Source organism: Aythya ferina (assembly GCF_964211825.1).
Source record: "Aythya ferina genome assembly, chromosome: 17".
NCBI classification, from domain to species: Eukaryota; Metazoa; Chordata; class Aves; order Anseriformes; family Anatidae; genus Aythya; species Aythya ferina.
In genome coordinates, this window is record NC_140316.1 from 2,312,520 (window position 1) to 2,339,700 (window position 27,181).

The following is a 27,181-nucleotide window of genomic DNA, read 5'->3' on the forward strand; positions in this document are numbered from 1 at the left end:
TCTTCTGTGCTTCATTGTCGACCAAAACTTTCATGACAAAATTATTTAAAAAATAATAATAATAATAATCCCAGCAAGAACAAACTTGTTTTAATTGAAATCTTGTTTTTTGAACAGAGATGACGGTGTTCAGAAGGAACTCCGGGACTGGGGTTTAAGCTTTGATTCTAACTTGCTATCCTTTACGGGAAGAGTTGTTCAAGCGGAAAAGATCCTTCAAGCAGGAAATGTGGTAAATAAAATAACTTATAAAATTTTCTGCATCTTTCATCAATGAAGCAAGTTCTTAGAGGGTGAAATACTACTTGTTGGTTTATAAACAAAACATTAGGAGAGAAAACATGATACATAAGTCATTGTCCATACAGGACACTTAAAAACTTCTCAAGTAGTTCACAAGTTCTGTTTAAAAATGCCTGAGTCTGGCTTGCATTACTATAACATCTTCCTTGCAAAACAGTCCTTTCTGTCTAAACAAAGTAGTTTCAGATAGAAAAGTAGGAGAGTACAGATGTTTTTAATTCTTTTTCATTTATTAAAATACCAAGACTTTCAAATGAAAAGCCATTAATGAGTTCAATGGAAAAAACACATACAGAATCTATTCACTCAAAGCTGAGTAACTCTTTTAGTATGAATGACTGAAATTTCAATTAAATCATGGATTATCATAAAACACTACATAATCACTCTATAGTAGTCTGTGTCCAATTGGGTTTGTTGGTTTTCAAAGGGTGTTAGATGGAAAAGGTTTGAATAGTATCTATGTACTCAGTAAAGCCTGTCCTAATCTTAAAAAGATCTTATACCTTCTTTATTATAATGTCTTTTTCTCAAGCAGTTACCTTATTTAAAAATAGATCTAGGGAGAAAAACATAGTAATATATTTAAACAGCTATATTTATAGTTCTATCTAACTAAAACCTGTGCAGCAAATAGTAACTTACACTGGCTAAATGAGTGAAACATTTAAAGTATGATGCCTTGAAAGTTTTAGATAAAGCTTACTTTAAATTGGTCAGTGACATCAGTGGAAAAAACGAAAACAGTCATGTTCTAGGCAAAGGTGTTATAGTCTGTTCTTGAAGCATATCAGGAGATAGCATGTTCGGTAGGTTATTTGATTTTCTTTCTTTTCAACCTCTTATTTACAGTTTGATTACAATCCTCAGTTTGCTGATTGGTCAAGGGAAACTAGGGTAGCTCCATTAATCAGTGCAAAGCCTCTGGACAACTGGTTATTAATATACACACGGCGCAACTATGATACTGCGAATACATTACTTCAAAATCTGTTTAAAGTCACACCATCAATGGGAATCAGAATGAACAAGGCAACCATGTAAGTGTATTTCCCAAAGTTAAATAATTCTGTGCTTACTAAGATGTATCTGTTAGCATGATTCACATGGTAAACAAGATGTAGTAGAGATATCTCAGCATAGAATCTCGCATAAGCTTTTAACTTAAAAAAAAAATAGTAAAAAATAATAAATAATTTTAAATAATTTTAATAAATAATAAATAATAAATAATTTTAAATAAATAATTTTAAATAATAAATAATTTTAAATAAAAAAATAAATAATAATAATAAAATAATAAATTGCTTTCCGTTTGCAAATTCTTCAGGTTAGTCAATTTACTGAGTTTCTTAGTCATGTTTCTATTTGTGAAAACTTTCACTGTGGGGTTGAGGCCTGCCAAAACCAAACAGTATTAGACATCTGGTCATTAAACAAAACCTTTGTCAGATGGACCTGTATGTAATGCAAGAAGGAATACATGTTTTTTTGCAGACCTTGAGCATGATATCTTTGTGCTTTACCTTGTTTTTAACTGTAATTGCCATTAGAAGCCTAAGTCAAGAGTGATTTCCCTTAGTGTTCAAAAACTGCAAATATTGTATGTTGAACAGCTGTAAATGTGACACTTGACCCATTGTGCATCAGTATTTATGTCCTTGCTTAGTATCCTTACTAGTATTTATTTCATGTCCTTGCTATGATTTTAATAGCTGTTCAAACTTTTAATACAGAAAAAACAGCTTTCTCCTCTTTTTCAGGATTGAAGTGGATGATAGAACAGAAGCTTACTTACGGGTTTTACAGCAAAGTATCACTCCTGACACAAATATAGTATGTATTTTAATCCATAATTTCAAAGCATGTTAATCTGCCATTGTTTTTTAACACTAGTGGATCAATTTTTAGGAATAAAAACTCCTGGTTCCTGAATATCTACTGTTTCCTACATGCCTGATCTCATACTTCTTTTCAAATTCCAATCTGTCAGTATCCTTCTGTTTAAAAAGCCTTTGTACTTGACTCTGAAGTATAGCTTCTGAAACTTATCAGATAGCTGGTTTGAATATTTCTCAAGTGTGAGAAAGTTTTTTTTTTTGTTTTTTTGTTTTTTTGTTTTTTTTGAAAGAACTACAACTGCTATGTAAATCTGAGAATCTAGCTTCTTAAAAACTTTTTTCTCCCTTCAAAGGCAGTTTGTATTTTGTCTAGTTCCCGAAAGGATAAGTATGATGCTATCAAGAAATACCTCTGTACGGATTGTCCCATTCCAAGTCAATGTGTGATTGCTCGCACTTTAAGCAAGCCTCAGACTACTCTGGCCATAGCGACAAAGATTGCCTTGCAAATGAACTGTAAAATGGGTGGAGAACTTTGGAGTGTTGAGATACCAGTATGTATTTCTTTTTTCATTTTCCTTATTCAGTCTTATTTTTGAAAAAAAAAAAAAGCCTTTTAAATAAAATAAAAAAGCAAATACTTTTTCTAGAGTTTGTTCTGTCTGTGAGAAGGGGCCTGAAGTTCAATTGGACAGAAGAGGAATGTAGTTCTAAGAATTGAGCATCCATGGTTTACTGAAATGAACTGAAACAGCTAAGCTTATGTCATGATCCTGATAAATTATAGGATGGAGGTGATAAGTGCTTTTGCATATCTATCATATGTTCTTTGTTGATTCTTTTTCAGCTGAAACAAGTAATGGTAGTGGGAATTGATTGTTACCATGACACTTTAGCTGGGAAGCAGTCAATTGCAGGATTTGTTGCTAGCCTGAATCAAACAATGACACGGTAAGATTTGAATGCCAAAATAAAATTTATCTTTCCCTTAAGTGAAAAGAGGCTTTACTGTGATAGGCTATCATGTAAGTGTCTGAATTGATTTAACTGTACATTTTCAATAACAATTACAATATTAGATTAGGAATATATGTTTCACTTGGGAATGCTTCCTTGCACTGCATCCATTGAAAAGTTAGTCTTGCCCTTCTTCCACCGTGCTTGACAGAAGGGGACAAATGGTGGGACAAGGGCTGAGATGAACGGAGGTCATTGGGGTGACAAGCTCTTTACCTTTTTGAATTGACTTGTATGAAAGTGTTGTTTATTGTATAAGAATTTCATATGGTGCTAAGGTACTGGTCTACAACAAGGGCTTTACAGGGGGAGCATTCTCATAGTATACAAACTCTTTCCTGACTGCCTTGACCCACAATAATCATAACGACTAAATGTGCACAGAGATTTAAAAAATGTTTTTTTAATTGAAGTAAGCTCAGTAAGTGCCTTAAATGTCATCTTTTATTTTGTTATTCACAGGTGGTTCTCACGCTGTGTTGTTCAAAGTCGTGGGCAAGAACTTGTGGATGGTCTCAAAGCTTGCTTGCAAAGTAAGGGAAGGCTTTCTGTTCTAGTGGAGCAAGTTAAGACATGACAAGCTAGCTTCCTCAAAACACACCTCTTTAGCTGCCTTAAGAGGAAGTATTGCCAACTTGTACTTAGATTAAAAAAAAAAAAAGATTAAAAATAGTTGTAAATATTGCTGAAATTTAGTATCATTTTGTATACGTTCTTTCATTGATTTCAGTTTTTTTTTAATGATGGGTAAATACTTGATAGAATACACCTCAAAGAATGTTTTACAGGAGATGGATTGAAAGGAGATAAGAACTAATTCTACTTTAAGTAAACAATTTTCTTGTTGGCATCTCTAAGAAAATTATCATGCAGAGCAGGTGGAAGCAATGATTCTAAAATAGATATGGTTTTGTTGTTCTTTGTTTCTGGGATAGGTATTTGTTTTTAACTTGTGGATTGGCAGCCCTAAAGTCTTCAGTGGGTGGAATGAAAGGTACTTCTAATTGAATATTGATTTGCTGCTGTGGTATATTCACATTGTATAACCATGAGAATGTTTCTTTTTCTTCCTTGTGGTTATTTTGTATGTTATTTTTGAACAGCCTTTGGCGATTCAGAAGTGTCTTTACAACTTACTTTTTTTTTTAGCTGCTCTAAGAGATTGGTTCAAGTGGAATAAGTATTTGCCCTCTCGTATTATTGTGTATCGGGATGGTGTAGGAGATGGACAACTCCATACTTTGGTTAATTACGAAGTGCCTCAATTTCTGGATTGTTTGAAGAGTGTTGGCAAAGACTACAAGTAAGTCTGTGTTCCCTGGCACTTTTTTTCATACCACAAGAGAAAGACAATCTAAGATAGAAAAAGCAGTTACTGATGACAATTGCTTCTTCGTTTCATCTTTATTGCTTCACATCAAGTAACTGTTTTTCTGATGATTGCTTACATGGTTGGAGATGCATAACTTGTAATAATAGGAATTTTTTTGTACACACCACATAAGTATTCAGTACATGTGCATATGCATGTATCGGTTGTTCTTGATGCATGGTAATTAAGACCTTTCAACTGGTAGGTCATACCTGATTAGTATTTCATGTGTATGGTAGGTCTGCTTCTTACCAATTCTGAAAGAACTGTGTATTGCATGTGCATGTCTTCAATTTGATCTTTTTTAGTCTGCTCTGAATGATGAAATTACTTCCTGACATGACAGGCAATCGGAACAGAAAACAATTCAAACTAGGCAAAACTGAAGTACTTGCTACTTCTGTTTCATTTCTGTAATGGCTTGCTTTTTTCCAAAAAATACTATTACACACAGTTTTTTCTATATGTAAAAGATAAAGGAGAGAGATAGCAGAATCAACTTTGTACTTGGAAGATTCCTTTATGCTCTGTCTTTCATCTCCCTGTGAAATCAAATATAAACTGATTTGGTGGATGTTGCACCAAAAACAAAAAATCTGAAATTATCTGAATCTGAAAAAAAATCTGAAAGTCCAACTTAATCTAAATTAATGAAACAGTGAAGACTTATCTTGGAAGTTAATGCCCTGGAGAACTCTAAAGTTAATTTTAATTGAAAACTGCAGACAATCTGCTACTGAAATAGTCTCAGTGCAGGTTTTCAGGACAGTTTTTTTCCTTTTTTCTTTGTTTTTCTTCTTTTCTCTTATTTTCACTTATTTAGTCCAAAACTTACTGTGATAGTTGTGAAGAAACGAGTGAATACCAGATTCTTTGCACAGTCTGGTGGAGGACTTAAAAACCCACCCCCTGGTACTGTTGTTGATGTTGAGGTTACCAGACCAGAATGGTAAGTTAGTGTATTCTTGTATTTGCTAGCAACCTGATAATAAAAGAAATATATCCAGTATTAAACTGTCTGTGGGATTGAATGTAAGAATGCTTTCCACGCATGCCCTTTTGAAAATAAACAGTATTAAACATGTAAATGTGTAAATGGGTAAGATGGATAATGGGAATGCAGATGGGAAATGGGTAAACTTAAATTTTATTAATTCATTATGCAGTATTTCAATATTTAGCACTTATATATGAATACTCTTATATAATACTCCTATATCATATAAGTGCTTTGCATTTGTGTTTGTTTGTTTTGCTTTTGGGTGCTTCTCTTCTTGATTTTTAAACTGTCTCTGACATCCTGTTGATAGGATTACTCAGCAGTCTGTGACTGAAATTAATGTCTGGGTGTAGTTTTGACAATGTGTGTAAAGTTTGTCCTTTTTAAGGACAAAACTTGGAAGTTTTTTTTTGGTGGCTGGTAAATTAATAGAAGACAACTTAAAATTACACAGTCGTGTGTGTATGGATGAAACATACACACACATCTCATTTGTCTTCATTCACGTGACATTCTGTGGAACTTAGGTCAGGTACCCAGGAAATGCAAAGCTTATTCAGTAGATGGTGGGATGGTGGACTTGTTCAAGGTATGCTGGAGCACGTAGGAGAGAGAATATTGCTTTCTGTGGCAGTGCATAGTTACAATAGCTAGTTTTGCCTTTTTTGTGTGTGTGTATTTAACTGATAGTTTACTGATTAGCTTACTGATAGTGATTCTGGTTCTACCAACACCCTGAGCCATCTTTGGATGCTAGCATACTGTAATATTCTTTAGTACACGTGTACTGTAGCTAAGTATTTCTTCTGGAAGAGGTATTTTTCTTGTAAGATGGAAGCATCTCTGTGTAGTAGCAAAACACAAATGAGGAGTGTAAGCTAAGTGTATGTGCAGGGTGGAGCAGATCAGGAGGAAAACCTATGTGATGAAGGTTTAAGACCTTCACAGCCTTACAACTGTCTCTGTCTGCATCTAATCAGATGCCTTGTGTTCTTCCATGTCTTCTGGCCTTTCAAAAATAGAGGGAACTAACTATTTTGTGACCAAAGAAAAGGAATACTTCAGGGCTTACTGCATGTGCATCATGTGATTTAAGGAAAAAACAACTCTTTCTGTATAAGACTTTAGAGTTTTTCTTCTATTACAGGTACGATTTCTTTATTGTGAGTCAGGCAGTGAGAAATGGCTGTGTTGCACCCACTCATTATAATGTGATATATGACACTAGCAAACTGAAACCAGATCACGTGCAACGTTTAACTTACAAACTTTGCCACATGTACTATAACTGGTCGGTAAGTATTTCTTTGGGGAAATTATAGTATTCTTCATAAACTGAGTGCCTCTGTGTAGTAACAACCCACAAGAAGATAGAGAAAAGTTAACTTTAAAGCACCCATGCAGTTCCAAAATGTCTGCAACTATGCATCTGGACCTAGAGTGGCCATCAGAGAGCTAGTCTCTCACAATCACCTGGTCTCTCTGAAGCTTGAAGACTAAAGGAGTTTTCATTATCACATTGTCATTGATGTTTTGAGTATTATCCCTAAATTCTATGTCAGAAACACAAATGAAGTGATTATTTGTTCCCCCCAGCAATAATTTTTGTAGAGATGGAACTGTGTTGTTAGATTTCCTGTTGGGCCTCTTCTGTTGCATACCAAGATCAGCCCAGAGTCAGCTCATGCTTGAAACATGCTGTAGATTTGTTATCTTAATATTCATAAATATGTCACATGACTTACATGTCCCATATTCTGTGAGATACAGCATGGAATATAAAACCTGAATGGCATGCTTTTTTTGGAGGGAAGTGGGGAATGGAGTTGGGAATCTGATTGTACTCTTCTATAAAGCACTTCCTTAATGCATATCAGTGTAAGTAATGTTGTTTCACAAATCTGCATAAATGACAGGGAATCTAAACTTTACATGTGTCCAAACTCTTGAATTCCAGCATTCTTTTTGTTACAGTGAAGGCATGCTTTGATAAATTACTTGAAAGTAATTCCTTTTTTTCTTCCCCCTTCTGCAGGGTGTTATCAGAGTACCTGCTCCTTGCCAGTATGCCCATAAGCTGGCTTTCCTTGTAGGTCAGAGTATTCACAGAGAACCAAACCTTTTGCTTTCAGACAGACTTTATTATCTTTGAAGTTGAGATATCAGCTAAAAAACAAACTGCAGTTCCTTTCTAGAGAATATACAATTGTATGAATTTTTGTGGTTTTCTTGTTTTTATTTTTTCTTTGAGACACATGGAGTGATGAGCATGTGGAGTTGTGGAACTTCATTGTAGCAGGAAAAAGGTTGAAGTAGCAGATCTGCATTTTGAATAAAAAAAACACAATTTTCAATATTTTCAGTATTTGTTGATTGAGGTGTTTTGGGGATTCTTCTCAAAATATTATCAGTACGTAATTTTATTTATGGTTTTGGTAAAGTTTGCTATGGAATTGTATCTTGTAAGCTAAGAATGTAGTTACGCTGACCAAAATCCAAGCTTCTTCAGTTAGCATATTAATCTTCTAGTATCAAAAATATGATTGTTGTTCTCTTGCTTTCTTGGCTGTTAAAATAAGAGCAAAATTATCTATCTTTTTAACTATTTCATATTATCCACCTCTTAAAAAGAGAACGTTTTGCTGTTTTTGGTTATTGAGGCATTAAAATTGCAAAGTGCTGCAAAAAAATCAACTGTGGATGGGTTTTTAATGCTTGCCCCCTCGTAGGTGAATCACAGAAATCAAAACCTGTCTTGTGCCCACGCCTCTGCCTGATAGAGGGAAGTGAAATAGGATTTTTCAAAATGGCATAGTTAAGGAAGGAGCTCTAAGTATACCAAAGCTTTGGGAAATGTCACAGGCAAAATTACTTCTGTATCTTACTACAACTCTAGAACACCTTTATTGGTGACTCCACAAAAGGGTGGATTTCACTAATCTTGAATGATCTTATGTGGTCTTGGTGGCTTAGCACAGACTATCGATATGCTTTTGCATAGTTGTGCAACTTCATGTTAATTGCAGAGTGTTATAGACAACCACAGATTTTAACCGGAATGAACTAAATTGAGGTTAGCATTTGTTTGTTTTTCTCATTTAGCAAGCATTCAGTTCACTTCCAGCAAAGATATCAGTGTCTGTGTCAGCACTGACTGGAGTTATTAAAAAAAAAAAAAAAAAGTTTTACTATTCACAGGACTTATGGGGTTTTCAATTCCAAATAATTGGAAGTGCTTAGGTATTGCTTTGGATTGTAGTGCTAAGATTCTTAGTGGTCACTGTTCAGCAGGAGTGGCTTAATTTGTAAAGCAAAACTCTGACTACTTCATTTGTGTTACCTGGTACACACTCAAACTAGTTCATGTGGAAGTATTTAGATTAGTGCTGTTTTTTGAAACTAACTTGTGAACATTGTTCCTCTTCTTTGCAAGATCTGAATAAAGTTGTTGTAATCCTTTATTTGTTTACATACTTCAAGACTGGAGTTGGCATACAACGTGACATGCTAGTGTAATTTTTTTTAAATCTCTTGAAAGTTTCTGCTTTACACAAGCCTTTATTCTGCAGCAGAGTTCAGCGGCCTACCACAGCTCAGAAAAATGAGGAGTCTCTACAACCTCTATTCAGATAATTTTCTCAGCCTAGCAAGGAAAAAACCTTTACCACCCTCCTTCTTATCTATGAAATCTGTAATGAAGAGAGGCATGTTTTCAGGCAACAGTGTTCATCTTATTGATGCCATATTGTTGTACTGTATTACTTACATAACTAGGAAAAAATAACATATACTAATGTACTTATGCTTGTCAGAGGTATTCCTCCTGGTACAGTTTGTGTTACTTGAGGTCAGTAAATAAGGAGCTAGTGCACCTGCTGCCATAGCCAGTGATAGAGAGGCAGAAGGTGGCTCCTGCATACTGTTTCTTCTCTGTATGGGTGCAGTATTTGAACATGTAGGTTGCACCAGTACTGTAACCTTAATGAATGGATCCTTGTGCATGTCTCTTACCATTTGCATCTAGATTTAGAGAGGGAGGGACATCTAGCACAATAAGCAGCAGCACATACAGTAGATGTACAAAACATACTGCACTCTACAAAATATCAAATTATTTATTTATATAAAATATATTACACGACAATTGTACACATGCACACACCCACACAGTACTTTACCACAAATTTAGGCCATTTATTTTCTTTAATTAAATGGTATAATCTAGCACATAGTATCTTACAGTAATTTACAATATTATCTGAAGACACAATGGGGAAGCTTTGATCATTCATTTATAAACCTTCCATAAATTACAAAAAGAAAGGCAGTCTGAAAAGTATGTATAAACAGTAAAAACAATTTACAAATGGACAAGAATTACAAAATAGTAACAGCCAATGACTGCCATCAGTGTGTAAGATTGTTTTTTATTGAGATGCCAATGTTGCAATTAGTATTCTTATCACCTTTTGCAGCCTTTTTACTAGCTACGGCTTGTGTATATAACACAGTTTTTGACTTCAGACATGCACTTAATCTTGAATCTGACATCAACAATATGAAAATGCCTTTTAACTTAGGACTGCACCTCCACCAGAAAACAAGGTGGGAAGTAAAGGTTTCTTTATTTTTTTTTATGGTAATTTAGAATAGTGAACCAGGAACTCCAGAAGTAGAGTTTGTGACATTTGTATGATTGAAACTGGGGGTGAGGCTCTGAACAACTTAGACTGGACCTGATTTCAGTTTAGTGAATATGTTGACAAAAGAAACATGGGAGTTTTGGTTTGGAGAGGAAAAGAGAAAGAAAAAAAGAAAAAAGCATTTTGCTCAGTACTTTCAAACTCTCAAGAATTGTATCATACATGGAATGGAATTAGCAACATCATATTTGATCTTAAATTACTATGATTTAGGGAAGATGAGGACAGTTGAATACACAGTACATACAAAGTATATGTTGTATATTTATTAGACAGTACAAATCATTGTGCATTAATAAGGCAAAACATCAAGGCTGATTTAAACTAGGAGTTTCAAGACCACTTTTTTTTTTTTTTTTTTAAATGATTAAAATTAGACAGAATGGGGTGATCTCTCTTGACCTGAAATCAATGAACAGGTTTTTCTTTTTCACCTGACCCATGGTTAAAGGAGACAAAAGGCTGAGATTTATTCAGTGCGCTTGCAGGTGTTGAATAGACTTCAACTAAAATCATGTCCTTCTTGTCTTAATCCTACAACTTTTTCTTTTTGAAGAAAAGGAATATTTGCAATGCTACACTCACCTGCTTTTTTTCTTGCTGTTTTAAGCAATTCACATGATTCTATTGATGTCAGAGTTAAAAATGCAAAGGTTTAATAAAGTTGTACTTCATAGTCATGAAAGCCCTAGTTTTGACATTTAAAAAAAATAAATACACAGACTGGAAGCTTTACAAGTTGTCCAGGAGTACATGAATCATTTCACTGCACCAAGTTTTTTCAGCAGTTTCTTGCCTTTGGAAAGCAGCCCCTTTTTCTTTTTCGAGGACATATCCCTGCCTCTCCCGGGACTACCAGAACCCATAGATGACGTAGGTGACCCAGAATGGAGATGAACTGTGGGGGATGGTGCTCTCCTTGCTGTACCTGTATTCTCAGGAGGAACCTATTAGGTATATTGTTATAATTTATTGAATGTTTGAAAGCTTAAAAGCTATTATCATCAAGAAAGTTGGCAACATTATTTGTCCCATTACCCACTAAACAAAAGGGCTGGTTCATTTCTTCTGTGTCTTAAAATATGGGCGTATAGCAAATATATAAATTTTGAGAAAAAGTATAAACAATAGAAAACATGCCAATAGAGCCCTAGTTTGCTTATACTTTTTTAAAGAGTTGCCTACACTTCTTTTGCTGTAGTTCTGGCCACAAAAGCCGCAAAAGGAGTTTTGCATTTCAGTACTATGCTAGTACAAAAATGAAGAGGGACACATTCAGCTATGGATTTAAGAAAAGTAAATGTATTAATTACTAGGGATTATCACTGTATAGAAACCAAACTGTTTCCAGAAGAAATTAGTTCAAATGTTACATGATCACATACTTTTTGTCCTTTAAATGCCTTTTCTTTAAAAATGACTAGCATACTTTATATACATATTTGATAAGATGGCACACTGGCTTAAAGAAAAAGAAAGAAAAAAGAAAAACAAAAAAGCTAAAATGAACCTTAATTGCAATCAAAGAAAGCTTAAAGACCCTGACTGCTCAATGTGTATGCTGCAGCTGTGAGGTTGCTGAATGAAGGTGAATACTTGAACAATAATGACAGCATTCCTAAATATTTTAAGAGACTTAATTGTTTTAATCATCAAAAGCACTTGAATGAAAATGCTAAAACTACTTACACTCATCCTATCATAACTACAGTGCCCTACTGACAAAATGTAGTACTATCTGTTATGATGATATTGTCATACTACAATCCATGCTTTAGGGACCTGTCTTATCGTGTAGTCCAAGTTAAAATATTAGCAATTTACTGGTGTGTGCAACAGCGAGTTAAGCAAAGGGGCTTCAAGCCTACTTTGATTTTAAATCAAGGTCTAATTCTAATGAAAAAAAACAACTTGGTAAAGCACCCCAACGTACACCTGAAGATACCATATATTTAGTCTAATGCATTCATTGAGTGAGCTGCATGTTTCGTATTGACGCTTGTATTGCATTGGTAAACCAAACAGTTGCTAATATTTTAAATGTGCACTTTCTAGGAAAATCCAAGTAAAGTGTACCACATGTAGGTTTTTTTTCTTCCTTCCTCCAGAATTGTTAAATAGTCAATCTTAAGCAAACTGAGGTATAATTGATCGTGGAAAGGCAGATAATTTAAGTAGCTATATTTGACTGTAATGAGTTTCAAAACCAACTCTACTCTTGTACACTACAGTATACACCAGCATACGTTTCATTTATATGTTCTTTGAGGGTTGGGGGTGTTGTGCTTTTCTCTTGGTATAGGAACTTGGAATTTTTATATCCAAGATTGGCTAACAATGCAATATGCAGCTTTTGTTTGTAGGGTAGTTAGACATCAAACTCGCTTTTCTATGTAAACATAAACATTTAGCTCATGAAGAAATATGTTCCAAATGTTGACCTTCATAAATTGAGGTCTAATTTACTTATTTCTACGAATTCCTTTTTAAAGGATTTGTCTCCTAAAAAGCTAAATTGACTTAACTAGGTAGAGCAAAAGCATACAGCCTGGTCTTCTGTGGCCACTCATTTTGGAGACATATTTCTTTTTTTTCCCCCACAATTAAGTTTCAAGACTTGCATTAGATAGCCAGGTAGCTTTAATTGAAATCTCTATTGGTATCTTCAGTTGCTCACTTACGTGAAGGCTACATTGCCTTATTAAGGTGTGAAATGAACACTCTTCTTCTGTTTCCAAGCAGATGAGCAAAGAAATAAAAATATATATAAAATATATAATATATAAAAGTATTGCAGTGATGAAACAAAACCAAAAATGAGACACTAAACATGATTAGTTTTTCATAAAAGAGATGTCTTTGGGCAATTAATCAGTGCCAGTTGGAATAAGAAATCTAAGAATTAAAAGACTGAACACTGTCAATCAGCTGCATTTACTATTTGTATTCAAAGGGATCATACCAGTCTCATTCACAAGAACTTTTGCCTTCATCTAACTACTGCATATAGTAAGAGTCATTCAGAAGCATTAGACAATAACTGCTTTCACCAGGGACAAACTGTATAAACTCAAATTATAATTGAGATTCTCTAATGACTGCAGTCAAATGTTAGATTTAGATTATTCATTTGTAAGTGTTCCAAGCTAGTGGAAACCTAGATAAAGTCATTTTTTCTTTATGTTTTATATATTTTGAAAGTTAAATAATTTAAAATGGGTGAGTGGATTTAAAATGTTAACAGTCGTGTCCAAATTATGAGACAGAATGGAATGGAAAATAAAAAGTTAAGTTTTCCTTATTTGGTTGCTTACCCTTTTTGCTTTTGTACGCATCGGTGTATCGTGAAGATACTGCGAGGGTGCATCAGATAGATAGACTTCAACATCGTCAGGCACTTCTTCAAGAAAGTTGGAAGGAACCAGCCCCTTTTGTCCATTAAGTTCACCCTATAATGATGAACATTTCAGGGAATAAAATCAAATGCAGGTTGCCAATAAGGTAAGGAAATACTTCGACTACATCTCAAAGCCAGTGAGGAAGAGGAAATAGCCATCTAAGGTCACACAAGCCAGATTTTCCTGCTTCTATTTCTGTGATTTGGCAATGGACACTATCCATCAAATAAAAACAGATGAGCACATTTGTGTATAATTCAGGGTGACACTAAGACATGCTTTGAGTACTATAGCAGTTCAGTTGCTCATCCAGTTTGCTATATACAGATTGTGACACAGTGCTTTTTTCATTTTGGTGCACTTAAGTCTGAACTATGACTTGACAACTCAAAGCTCATTCCCAATGGGTTTGTATGTGAGAATTCTCATGCTGTTTGACCAACTTGCACGCTCAGAGTTCCAATGCAATGAATGCGTTGACACCTGGAAATCACAAGTGCTAGTGTGCATAATGGAAAAAAAATTAATGCCTGCATTATTTAAAAGCAATAGAGAAATGATAACTGAAATCCCATGCAGTTTCTAGACTCAGGTCCTTAGGACTGCAGCATCAATGATAAGTGTCCTAGGCTTCACAACCTAAAAGCACTTCTGAGGTAATCAAATTATTCCTGTAGCTATCTGTGCATGTGGAAAAACTAAAAGGATGCAGACTGGCAGCTACTACTGGAACATTGTCTCTTAGGAGACAACTCTTCTGCTTTGAAGGAGTGGCAAAGTAGCATGAACAGTTACCAGTGCTCAAAACTGAACTACTGAACTATTAATTTACTTTAATGAACTAATCATTTTTCATAAGGCCAGGGCCGCATGGAGGTTTTTCTCCCAGATGAAGTGCCTTATCTACTAACAGTCATTCACATAGATACATGTGATCAAATTATACATTTTCCAGCAAACTATATAAGGCAAAAATATAAAATGCCAGAGACAGCTTTGAGGTACATCAACAGCGATCCCTAAAATTGGAATGAAGTGGCAAGTGAGCCAACTTCAGTACTGTTCTCTTAGGGAGGGCAGTCTTTCAGGTTCAGCTCTACTGCACAGCTGCGGGAGCAGTGAGGCCCAGAGCTGACAGCTTGTAGCAGTGACCAACAGAAGCCAACTTACATAGTAAAACCCATCTTCATCAATTTCACCGAAGACAGTGATAATGTCCCCTGTACAGAATGTTAGCTCAGCCTGCGGAAAAAGGAATGTGTTTTGTTAAACAAAGGTTAACATTTATTCTTCATTAACAGTAACACCATTAATATTTTTTCCCTCCCTTTTAAGACAGAATTGGCGAAACTGAGTTTTAAGTTGAAGTTTAAGAGCTTTTTTTTTTTTTTTTAGAATGCTAAATCTAGGCACCTCTCTTATTAGGTTCTAGACAGCCACAAGACTTGCTGCAACAAACAAGCTGAATGCAACCATACCCAGGAGTTGCTCAAAACTCAGCTGCATGAAGCTGTGAGCAACCTGAACAAACTTTAAAGCCAGCTCTGCTGAGCAGGGTGAACTCCATGGCTTCACAGGTACCTTACTGTCACTCACAAGGCACAAACAGGACTAATGTCTACAAGACAAACAGAGGATGTTGATTTTTTTTTTTTTTTTTCCTTTCTGAAATATGAACTGAAATTTTGGGGCTAAACTGGATTCTGTTTAATAAAGGTGTTAGAACAAGTATCTCCAGTCTCCAATCTGCAAACAATACACTGATCTCTTTAATTGCTTGGGGTTTAAATGTAATCTAATTCATTTTTAAATTTATTTTTTAATTTCTTGCGGCCATGGGAAGGAAAGAGAATGAATAAGATGTTTCCTATGTGTATGTTGCAATTATTTGATTTATTGCCCAAACTATTTTGTAACACCATAATTTAGAACCAGATTTGGTTCACCAAGAAATATAGGACAACTCTGGCTAAGTTTTAATGTATTAAGTCCCAGTTGTTTCAAAATTTACCTTCTTGTTTAAAAAAAATCCAAGTTGTTCTACAAAGAAATTTTAAAAAGTATATTAAAAAAAATAAATTGAATAACTGAGGAAGCTCCTAGGTCTTCAGCATTTTATTTAGCGCTTTGAGTGTACACTGACATTCTTACCACAATGCATATATAAATGAAAATTGCATCAAATCTTGGTTGTGGGACTTACCATGTAACATCAAAGACAATGTAAAAAGTGATTCCATTGTTGCTGATGACAAATATGGAGAGATGGGAGACTGCATGTAGGTAAATGGAAGATAAACCCATAATGAAGATCTAGCTAATGGTCAGTTGTTTAAATGAAGATCTAGCTAATGTTCAGTGGTCACTTAAGATATCTTTACATTGTTATAAGAAAAAAAAAAGGATTAAAGACAAGACATACAGTCACAAAAGCTCAGATACATTAAGAAAAAAAATACAATATATTATGAATGCTGTTCCACTGTACTATAAAGTTCTGGTTTGCATTGCAGAAGGGGGTTGACATTTTGAGGAAAGGTAAAGCATGATACAGACATTAGAGAGCGTGCTTTGCTATCAGCTTGTCAGTGTGAGCTGGAACACTTCTCAGAAATAATCATCTTCTTAGACAGTAACATATAAAGAAAACTTGAAAACAATAAATGGAAAATAATCATTCCCTACTATTTATAACTCCATGCATTTTTCCTTATCGACTTTATATATAGAGACATTCGCAGACACACACACACATTGCACAACCATATATCTATAATTGACTGCATTGATACATATTAAATAAATATTACAAATTGAGGCCGTGAGCAACCTGATCTAGTGGGTGGCATCTAGGGGGATGGAACTAGATGCTCTTTAAGGTCCCTTCCAACCCAAGCCATTCTATGTTTCTGTGGTATTTGAACAATCAGAAATTGACTTGTGCAGAATTTATAAGCCTTTACTATATATACATCTCTGAAAATATCTGACCAATGCTTGTAATTCTGATTTTTTTGATTTTGCATAATAGTGCTTACTAAGACCAACTATGTTTCAATTAAATTAGGATTCCACAAATGGTAAACACAGTAAACAGTTATGTCAATACCTCTACATCAACGTTAGGAGAACTTTCTCTTGGATCATAGTCATACAGAGCCACCATCCTTCTTGTAGATACTGAAGGTTGTCTGCCACTCCGTCTGTTTCTTTCTGTTCCAATCACAAGGAGAGGAAGGGAAGGAGAGCTATAAAAGTTATTTTGAACACAAAACACAAGGTGCAATTTTTCCCTGCATCACGTTCACAACAGTGCATTTGGTATTTCTCTAGCACAGTGGTAAGACACCATGGGTTATCAAACCTATTAACACAGATGAAAGTTTCAAAACAGCATGTGCATTTTGTAAGTAACTTAACAGTTGTCTTGCCCTCTTTATTCTAAGCCCTTGAATCTCCACACAGTATATATCTGCAAAATCAACGTTCTGAAATTTACTGCCATCCTTTGTTGGAAGAATCAGAGTTTATCAGGGTATGTAAAGGTAAATGCTCAGAAGTCAGGTTTATTTCATTTTAGTAAAACTTTTACTACCTACCCCCCTCCCTCCCCCCTCAATCACAAGGAGTTTTGTGCTTGAAATTATTCCTCAACTTTCTGCTGGGAGACTGGAATGAGAAACGGACACTCTCAGATGTCCCAAGACAAAAGAGGTTACCAATCATGTAAGTGGTCTGCAGTATTTTCAAGACTGACTACAAGAACCCATTCTCAAGTACTGTTTAAGATTCCTTTGTGGAGGAACAGAAGGAAAAGAGTAAAATAGTTTACAGGAACCAGATGACATGTTTACTGCTTGCTACTGAATTACAGAAAAGTTTAAAATGGGCCACATTTTAAATTCAAATGATTATTAGCATGATTCTTGCAGATGATTGCTGTAGCAAAGAAACATGCTTGTTAGTGCTACTTACATACAGGCATTGAGGGCAGGTCTGATGAGCATTATGCAGTGTGACAAAGGAAACGTGGGGTTGGGAGGCACCCTATGACTGCTCTGGCAGGAGGGTGGGCATTAAGGGCTCAGCTGATGTAGGAGCAAATACTGAGTGTGGCATGCACTCGCAGCTTTCACACTGCTCACCAGTTGACACTGAAGCTTTCAGAGATCACCTACTTCTGCAGCAGGTGGATTGGAGTTACCTTCCCAGCTACCATTGCAAGGGATTTTTACATAACACAAGGAGAGATCCAAAATGAAGGCATGGACTGTAAGAGATGCAGGACCCAATTCCCCTGTTTCCCAAACACTTGGATCAACCCGTATTTAAGTGATTACCTCAGAAGAGCACTTTTGATTTTGGAATTCTTCTCTGGGGCAAGACACTGCCCACAGTCCAGGGTCAAAGGCCCCTCTATGACCAAGAAAAGAATCCAGAAAGGATTCCGTATGTATTTGCTATGTGACACTATTTTCCAACTGCTGGTTTCCAAAGATAAAAGGCATTAAAAAATAAATAAATCTAGACAGCTCAAATCATTTCAGCTACTTTACAGCTTGAATTAAGTTATTGTTTCTTAGCACAGACCTCTTTTAGACTTTCTGGATCTGCGGTGTACAGAGCGTGTGCTCTCTTTGAAACGGTCACAGTTGACTTCAGGAAAGGAATGCATACAAATAAAAGAAGAGAAGATATGAAGCTGTTCAAAGTTCTGCTTTTAAGGATTTAATGTGGGCAAAGGATTAAGAAAATTATAGTCATATGAACACAGCAATGTAAAGTGTTTGATATGACATTAAAAATATGATTAACAACATGAGACAGACTAGCAATTAGAGCCTGCTTCTGCTAAAAGATCCACGTGGGCAGCCACCGTGACAGTAAGGATCTGAGCACATGGATCTCTTTACTATTCAGAATTTGTACTTAGTTTAAAATTAAGCCAGACTAACTGCTCTCCCCAATCCATTAATGACTGTGGTTTTTGTGTTTCTTTTAATTTTTATTTTAATTAATTTATTCTTTATTGTGACTAACAATTTAAATCCATAATAAAAAGTATATGGTACTTTTGAATAGCTAAAATATTTAAAGGTGAACTGCTGGGGGTAGGTTGCTAACAGTTCTCAGAAATGTCTCAGAATAAAACTCAGTGCTTAGAAATTTTGCCCTACCTTTGAGATTTTTAATCTCAAATTGTCTCCCTCTTTCCAAGATAAAGACTTTCTGATTTCTCAACTATTTCAGAAGCCACTGCAAGTTGAGTGCAATGAAAAAAGATGATATTTGCAGAATATCCCTTAAACAGCCAAAAATTAAAATTATAGGGAATTACACGGACTGGTGGTTTCATTTTCACAGGTGTTCTGTATCGACAACTTCCTGACTTCAGTAAGAAGAGCACTGAGCAGGACTCACAGCAGTAAATTTCAAGCATAATTGTTTAGAAATATATTTTCTGTATTCAGGTATGTCTTCATGATAGAATTAGAAAAACATTTAGACACTTGTTAATCCCACCAGGCCTTCATTTGTGTTTACAGATGTAGCCACAGCAAGTTAGGTATCCAATTCCACTAGGCTTCATATGATGTAGGCCCATGTTTATATCTACTTTGCAGAATCATGCTGTGGACAGCCAACCTACTTGGGCACATCTGTAAGTCCCACTGTCTACCTGTCCCACATTTTTGAAATGTATGTGTAGGTGTATGTGCTAAACCTGGAGGAGCAGATGGGCAGTGGGGTTTACAAGTCCAAAAGTGGGAGTATTTGTTGTATTAACATGGCATTTCCCAATAAATACACAGATTTGAAAATACAGCAACTAAGAACTTAAATCACCCCTTCCCTTTCATGGGGTATAGCGATATTTAAAATATCTCAATATCTGAAGAAGGAAGAAGAAAAAATTGTCTAACATTTACTAATATGTTTTTGGATATGATAAGGTTTTATTCAATCTAAGAAAACAATGGTGGAAGACTTTGTTTCTTAGCAACCACTTTTACAGTTCACTTTTAAACAGGACTGAAACAGTTCCAGCCCTATATACTCTCTGAATTACACTGAAAGGTTTAAAACATATTGAGATAGTTGTTTAAAATTTACCTTTAGAAGGAAATCTAAATTAAGATACTTGCATCGCGTGCCTCTGTACAACACTGAACCGATGACGTAATGCAAGTGGTTCATAACACAAAATCATTTGGCCTAACTCTGCTTTTAAAGGGGTTTGTTACTGCAATACCCATAAAATCTCATATGTATTGCTATCCCAAATTATATTATACATAACCCTTTGCCACCATCCCTTTAAATTATTGGTAAAGTAGGAAAATGTAGAAGAGTAAAAATAACAACAATAAGTGACTCGTTTTATGCTTTGCAGCAGTGAGCATATCACAAAGCACTTCAGCACAGCACACTCCAAAGCACAGGGATCTAGTTCTGTGTCTATAAATCTTTCAGGTAAGAAAAAAACATTTTTTTTTAAATAAGAAAAGAAAGTAATGGGTGTAGTAGTGAAGATAAAAGTCCTTATTTGTGGCAAAAGGTGTGACCAAGATCAAATATTTGTTGAATAATTCAGATACTGACACAGAATGTATCCCATAGTGTAGTAAATTGCTGTAAAATTCAAATGCATCAGCATATAATAAAAACAAAAGGCAAAGCAGATCCAGCCAAGTTAATAGCACCCAAAATTAGGTGAAGTTATGCATATATACTTTCCCTTACCTATTTTCTCTACTGGTGTGTTCAAAGGAAGAAAACCTTGTTTTAGAAGCTGATCCATCATCTCTTCATCATCTGCTTGGATCTCAGAGACCATATTACATGGGATAAGACCAATTCTTGTACAGATTTCTCCACGATAGAATCCATCGGCATCTTTGTCCCCATAAACCTGTCATTTAAATAATAAAAGTGTTGGTTAATAAAGGTTTTAGTATTTAGGATTTTTAATGAAGACAGAACAGTTACCAAGGTATAAATAGGTAATTATAGTATAGATGTGAAATCTTTTTTTTTTTTTTTTTTTTTTTGGTTAGCATTGAAAAGCATAAAAAATAGTCATCTGAAAGTCATCAGTTTCCCCATGTGCTAAGTTAAAAGCATGCTTACCTATTTACATAGATGTTTATGGAATTATTCATATGGCACTGCTGCTTGGTGTCATGTGACATATATTCAATAAGAAGCATTTGCAAAACTGTGCCCAAGTTTTGTTATTTTGATTAGAACTTGCATATGATCAAAAATAAATAAATTTTAAAATGCCTATTTAATACTTAATAATATTTGATGTATATACTTACTTAAGCTCCAATAGTGTTTTTCCAGAAGACATTAAGCTACAAGAATAGCATGAGCTTTCATCAATGAGAACAGGTAAATCCAAAAGTTGTCTTAATTTCTAAAAATGCAGTCAATTCATAAAGTTTGCCAATGATACAGAGGCCTAAATCTAAGACTGCACAACACAGAAAAAAGAGATATTCTTAACACAAAACTGATGGTTAATTTCTGATTGATGGTTAATTTCCAATTCCAAAAAGAAAGCAAATCAATTGCTTTCTTTTCTTTAAAAACAAACAAAAAAATCCAAACCAATCCCTTCAGTTTAAATCACAGTTTGTAAAAACTGACCTTTTAATAGCCTCAGCTTTCTCAAACATGAATCTTTTTCAGTTTGAATCAAAACATGTTCATAACTTACCTGGCACCATTACTACTTCACACAATACAGCATGTGCGACTGTAATGTACGGACAGGACAGACTTCACACAACTGCTTGGGTAATGTACAAAAAGTATTTTGGAAATGCAAACCAATCCACATTCACATCAATTCAAAGAGAAATCAAAACCAGTAGATCACATAATTATTACAATGGTCCCAGATATAAAGTTAACATCACTCAGAATAAATATCTGGTGTGGCGACTCACTAGACTTTTCAGTGACAAATGTACTATCAGTGAAAAAATAACTAAAACACCTGAATGAAACATAAGTTCTTTTCCATATATCTCCATATTTTGGGCATAACTTTATATCATATCACTTAAAGAGGTAAGCAAAATATTGAACCAAGTATTTAACATATTAACATTAAAAAATTGTTATTTTTGTGTACAGACATTAATGTTAGGATCCAATCCAACACAGTGGAAGGAAGTATATATTTTAATAGCTTAAGTAACATTTTTTTATAGTTTTACAAATAAGTGTATATATTTATATACACTTATATAAGTGTATAAGTGTATATATTTTTAGGTTCAGTTTCAGATCGTACTTAAATCTCAGTTAAACCCTGGATTACCAGCAGCCCTTCCTTCTCCCCTCCCTCATTTCCACCCATTTTGCACCAGATAGCTTAGATACAAGGCTATGGAAAGAGATGCTTACACCTGCTGATTCAACAGGAAATCTGCTAGCTTTCCAAAATCAGAACAGCAAACTGAACAAATTCGTCTTGCAGCTGCACAATCATAATAAGGCAAGCTGTGACAGAGGGCATGCATAAAGACACAGATGGAGTCTAACACTGTCTGCCACCTGAAACAAGCTGATTTGTCTTCTGCTCCCTCTTCAAGGAGCAACTTCTGCACCTTACACCTGAACAGCCAAAAAAGGAAGTTATTTTATCAGTTTCAAAAGAGGATGATTCTGGAAGAGAAATACCTAATTTTAGACCTTATTTAATTTCAAGTGTATATGTGCTAGAAGGGTTCAGTGATTAAAAAAATACAGCAGCAGTGGATGCATACGGAGGTGCAACACTAAGCTCTTTTACAGCACTTTTGCAGTAAAGAGGTCAATTTCTGAAGCAGTTTTTCCTATAGGGGTTGTGGCAACAGACACAGGAGGCCTCAGAGTCACAATTTAGTCTTTGCATCTAAATCTCAAATTGAGTCTTTCCTAGCTACTTAACGCAACTCTGAGATTTCTTCCTATTGCCTAATTATATTTAAGCAATTAGCAGTAGATATTAGGTTCCAAATCCAATTGGATTTACAGCCTGAACCTCTAGAGGAAAAAAAGATCTTGGACTCTTGTCATACAAGTTGCGCTCTCAACTGGAAACAAAGGACATGCTGTTTGTAACAATGGGTCCTTTGTTTCCTTTGTTTTTAGATCCCACCTTAATGATTTGTCCTTCTTTAAATGGCAGCTCTTCTTCTGCAGCATCAGGATTTGGGGACATTGTCAGCGGATCATAGTCAAAGAGTGCAACAAATATTCGAGTAGAAATATCTTCTGTGCCAGGATCTGTTTCTGATTCTTCATAAAAATCTGGAGAAAGATGGTCATGACCACCATAGCCATCTATGAAAGTAAATTCAGAAAAGAGCAATTCAGTAATTTGGCCTCATTTTTTCAACTATTTCATTTAATATTTGAAAAGTGTTTGGTGTTTCAGTGAAAACATAAAGCATGTCCTATCAAGTTTGGCATTTCTTTTTTTTTTTAATTAGCAAGTTGTAATTTTTTAAGCAGTTTCAGTCTGCATGCACTGAACGTGGTGTTGATCTACACCACACTGACATTTACATAGGTGAATATAGCTTAGATAAGAAAGCAACTTTTGTTAGGTTTACTATAGTTTGCTATAAATTAGTGAAGCATGTTAAGAGTGACATAATGATGATTTTGATAGGCGTTAACATTACTGCAAAAATAACCATGCTTTGGATCCACCTGTTTTCCCGCACAGCTGCTTCTGCTCTTCATGGACACAAGAAAGCACATCCCAGCTGTGTTGACATACCATGTTTTAGGTATGAGGTTTAAAACATGGTTATAACCTCTTCTCTCCAGACAGGTAAGGAGAAATATATTTCGGTAGTGTTAGTTGCGTCAGGGATGGAACTACACTACTATTTTGCTTAAACAAAGTCAATAGTTAACATTGACAGCAATGCCCCAAACCCACCTGAACACTATAAAATATGATAAAATCCAGGAGCAAAGGTTAGCTGTGACTGCATTTAATTATACACTCATTAGGAAGGATCATCCGTGAACATCACAACACTTGACACTATACTGTTCTCAGGCCACTGCAGGGTACCAAATCAATTAGGACTTAAAAAATAAGAATGAACATGTTGTCTCATAGCTTTCAGACATTTCAAGTTACCTGGAGAAGGCATATAGTCCCTGATTCAACAACGTATTTGAGAATGGACTTCAGTAAAACTGAATTAGTAAACTAGGCCAAAATGGCTAACACTAAGTGACACTAAGTTGACAGGTTTCAAATGCTTTTAATTTTGTTTTGAAAGAGCATGTAGCAGTACTTTCTCCAAAAAACTTGCTCTTTCAAGACACATGAAGCTGAAGACCCAAAAGCACGCAAAATCACAAGCCACTTCAATAAAAATTATTTTCAAAGTCCCACTAACTTGAATGGAAGTCAGATACTTTTGTTCTTTGCTGAATCAATACCTATCATCCAGTTTGCACAACCTTTCACACAGATAAATTGAGCTACATTATGAACTACAATGAAAATGTAATTTACCTATATCATTTTTTTTCCAGTCACATTAATACAAGTTTTACTGTAATCATCTCTTATAACGAATACCTTTGTTGGTAATCATTGAAATATTTAATATGTAGTATTTCAGAAAAAAAAAACATACACTTCTTTTAGCTTCAATTACAGATTTCATTCAACATTTGACATGTTTAAACTACCAGAAAAAAAATAAAACTCAGAGGGTCACAGCTTTAAGGAAACAGCTACTGACTCTTGGGTCCAAAGTGCAAGAAAGAATGTGAGTAGGGAAAAATGCAGAACAGCAAAAGGGCAGGGAAAAATTCCAGCCAAGAAGCTTTATGCAGGCACAAAGCACAGAAAGGGTGTGTGAAAGAAGTGCACATATGGGACAGAAAGCAATGGGACACACAGTGTGGGATTCTTCTCTATTCTGTTCTCCTCTCATAGTCATGTTGCGGTCTTTATGTGGTTTATACTCAGGCCCACCAGGCAACATAAAACAGGTGGTTGAAGGGGTGGGATATTTTGATTGTTAATTTTTAAATTAAAAATACCAATGTTTGCATCTGACTTCAACTGTAATTAATAGGAGTTAGGTGCAAATATGAATTATGGCCATATGTATCCCAGTTAAAAGCACTAACCTGTAATAATCTGACTCATGACAGTGAAGTTTGCTTCACTGAATGAGAACACAAATAGTCTCTTTATTCTCTCATTAGCCACTTATTCTCTTATGAGCTATATATCATACACATATATAATTGTGTATGTAAAATCTTAAATCTTTGGCTGCAGCCAGCCAGATTCCCAACTGATGTCAATTTCCTGTAGTTGCATTGAACTCACTAGCTATACACTGATTTACACAAGTTGGTGATCTGGTTGTAAGTCAGATATGTTTGCTTTGAAACCCAGCATTAAATTATAATTTACTTAACTTTCAGGGTCCATTTACTTCATTTCAAAAATCAGAAAAAAAAAAAAAAAAAAAAAGAAAAAAAAAAGAGAAAAAAAAAAGGAGTGATCACACACTGGAACAGGCTCCCCAGTGAAGTAGTCACTGCACCAAGCCTGTCTGAATTTAAGAAGTGATTGGACTGTGCACTTAGTCACATGGTCTGAACTTTTGGGTAGACCTGTGTGGTGCCAGGAGTTGGACTTGATGATCCTTATGGGTCCCTTCCAACTCGGGATATTCTATGATTTTAAGTGTTTCCTAGATCTATATATGGCCTTGGCTGCTTTTATGGGTTAAGTGTTAGACACTTTAATTCACTATGTTATGAACTATGAAAACTGAATTGTTGATCATGTAATGATTTCTATGTTGATGAAGCAGCAAATACTATCAGTAGTGGGTATAATTACCTTACTCGTGTAATACAAGTTTGCTATTATTATGTAATTTTTCCTAAAACTATGAATATTTTTTGTCTTCACCAAGGGACAGAGCCAAAGACCTGTGTGATTAATGAAAAGACCCTGAATTATCATTTAGCCCAAGCTGCAAATCAGATTAATGTTTGGTAACAGATTCCTATTATTGAACACATAAATCACATTGTGATTTACCAGCTACTGTTTGACCCTGTCCAATCTATATGAATCTAGTGAAAATGTGCTCATTTTGATGAATGGTTGTTCAGGTATATACAGTAAATATTGATTGGCGTTAGTAGCAGCGTAGCTTCACAGAGGTTCATGCAATGCAGTGTGCTCAGACTCTATTGAGTATGCAAAGGTGGCTGCACAGCAGTTTCAAGACAGAGGACTAAGGGCTGTTGTCCCTTACAGCTGAGCTGGAGAGACTTACCTGACAGCAGACAGGACTTAAGAGCTAGTTCCCCTGGCATTCTGCATTGCATGCAATGTTGTCATACATAACCGCACTTGTTAACACGCAGCTCTAAAACGTGTCTGTCATAAAGGATGAATAATGTTCGGCATACCGTATCTATATTCAGAGGCCATGGTACGCTGCTGAGGCCATTTCTTGTGTCCACCAATGCTGCGATAATAAGCTTCTTCTTTTACAGGTGAAATATTTCCCTCACTACCTGACCGAGACCAACCGCCTTCACTGTTACTGTCCATTGTAATTTCTACGAAGAAAAAGGGAATGATCTATTAAAACATATTGTATAGTCGCCTTTGCGGAGGCTCCTGCGGGCACATTTTGACTACCTTCTTTACTAACTTGCATATAGTAGGAAGGCTAAACACTGTGTAAGCTTTGCCAGATGTCTCAGCCTCTAGAAATCCTCCTTCAGCAGGGAAATGTGCATCTCCTTTTCTAAAGCATCTATCTTTTATTTATTTTTTTTTTTAATTCACACTGTAAATATTATTTGTTAGATCTTTGGACAGGAATCATCTGTTATTATGAGGTTTAAATAATCCAACCTGACAGATCTGCAAGGAGATCTGCAACAGTATACTAACCCAAAGTATTTATAGCTTAATGGAGAAAATACTTCAAAGAATTTCCTATTTTAAATTCTGGAACATTTGGAGAAAGATTTGATCTTTGGAATCCTGACAACATTAGATTGTTAAAGGTCTTTCCTTCTAATTTAATTTGCCAATGCTGCTTTGAAAACTTCCCATCATTAGTGAAGCCGAGTAACTTAGCAAATACTCCAGGCATACATGTAAAGGAATAAGCCAGTGCCAAGAAATTTGGAATCCACATTTGTGAGCTGTATACTGAGGCCAACAACAGTTTCACATATTTAAGCCATCTAAAGTTTTACGTATTATAATGACAGACCCACCATAATTTCATTCTTCCAAAACCCTACTTGCAGCCATTATTCATGGGAAACTTCTCTGTTAGTTGGAGTTCTGAAGTTGCTTCAAGTTTATTCACCACTCAACTACATGCTTTTGTGTGCCATATTTTTAACTCACTTTTTTTATCTGACCTGCTGAGATATTTCATGTCTTCTAGATTATTTTTTCCCAGCAAGTTTCCAGGAAGCAACTTTTGTGCAGAGTTTTATCTAGTGTTTATATTAGCTTC

General features: G+C 35.3%; 2 protein-coding genes across 15 annotated transcripts in view; one reads left to right on the forward strand and one right to left on the reverse strand.

Moving 5' to 3' along the window:
• The window catches only part of PIWIL1 (piwi like RNA-mediated gene silencing 1), a 39,391-nt gene extending 30,379 nt beyond the window's left edge, over nt 1-9,012 (forward strand). For all 4 annotated transcript variants that reach the window (XM_084491660.1, XM_084491661.1, XM_084491659.1 and 1 more), the window contains 10 exons: nt 118-232; nt 1,156-1,343; nt 2,067-2,139; nt 2,498-2,698; nt 2,992-3,095; nt 3,624-3,694; nt 4,311-4,464; nt 5,357-5,482; nt 6,681-6,828; nt 7,569-9,012. In XM_084491660.1, the coding sequence (XP_084347786.1) occupies nt 118-232; nt 1,156-1,343; nt 2,067-2,139; nt 2,498-2,698; nt 2,992-3,095; nt 3,624-3,694; nt 4,311-4,464; nt 5,357-5,482; nt 6,681-6,828; nt 7,569-7,685 (1,297 nt within the window). In that variant the 3' untranslated portion in view covers nt 7,686-9,012. The remainder of the gene's footprint in view (nt 1-117; nt 233-1,155; nt 1,344-2,066; nt 2,140-2,497; nt 2,699-2,991; nt 3,096-3,623; nt 3,695-4,310; nt 4,465-5,356; nt 5,483-6,680; nt 6,829-7,568) is intronic.
• A 1,516-nt stretch (nt 9,013-10,528) lies between these two features.
• The window catches only part of RIMBP2 (RIMS binding protein 2), a 146,876-nt gene continuing 130,223 nt past the window's right edge, over nt 10,529-27,181 (reverse strand). For 7 of the 11 annotated variants that reach the window (XM_084491642.1, XM_084491646.1, XM_084491645.1 and 4 more), the window contains 8 exons: nt 26,109-26,261; nt 22,792-22,976; nt 20,379-20,547; nt 18,225-18,290; nt 16,744-16,847; nt 14,805-14,876; nt 13,551-13,685; nt 10,529-11,183 (listed from right to left, as the gene is read on the reverse strand). In XM_084491642.1, coding sequence (XP_084347768.1) covers nt 10,995-11,183; nt 13,551-13,685; nt 14,805-14,876; nt 16,744-16,847; nt 18,225-18,290; nt 20,379-20,547; nt 22,792-22,976; nt 26,109-26,261 — 1,073 coding nt within the window. In that variant the 3' untranslated portion in view covers nt 10,529-10,994. Of the gene's footprint in view, nt 12,965-13,550; nt 13,686-14,804; nt 14,877-16,743; nt 16,848-18,224; nt 18,291-20,378; nt 20,548-22,791; nt 22,977-26,108; nt 26,262-27,181 lie in introns of all 11 variants that reach the window. The other 4 variants (XM_084491644.1, XM_084491651.1, XM_084491643.1 and 1 more) reach the window with 3 other exon arrangements.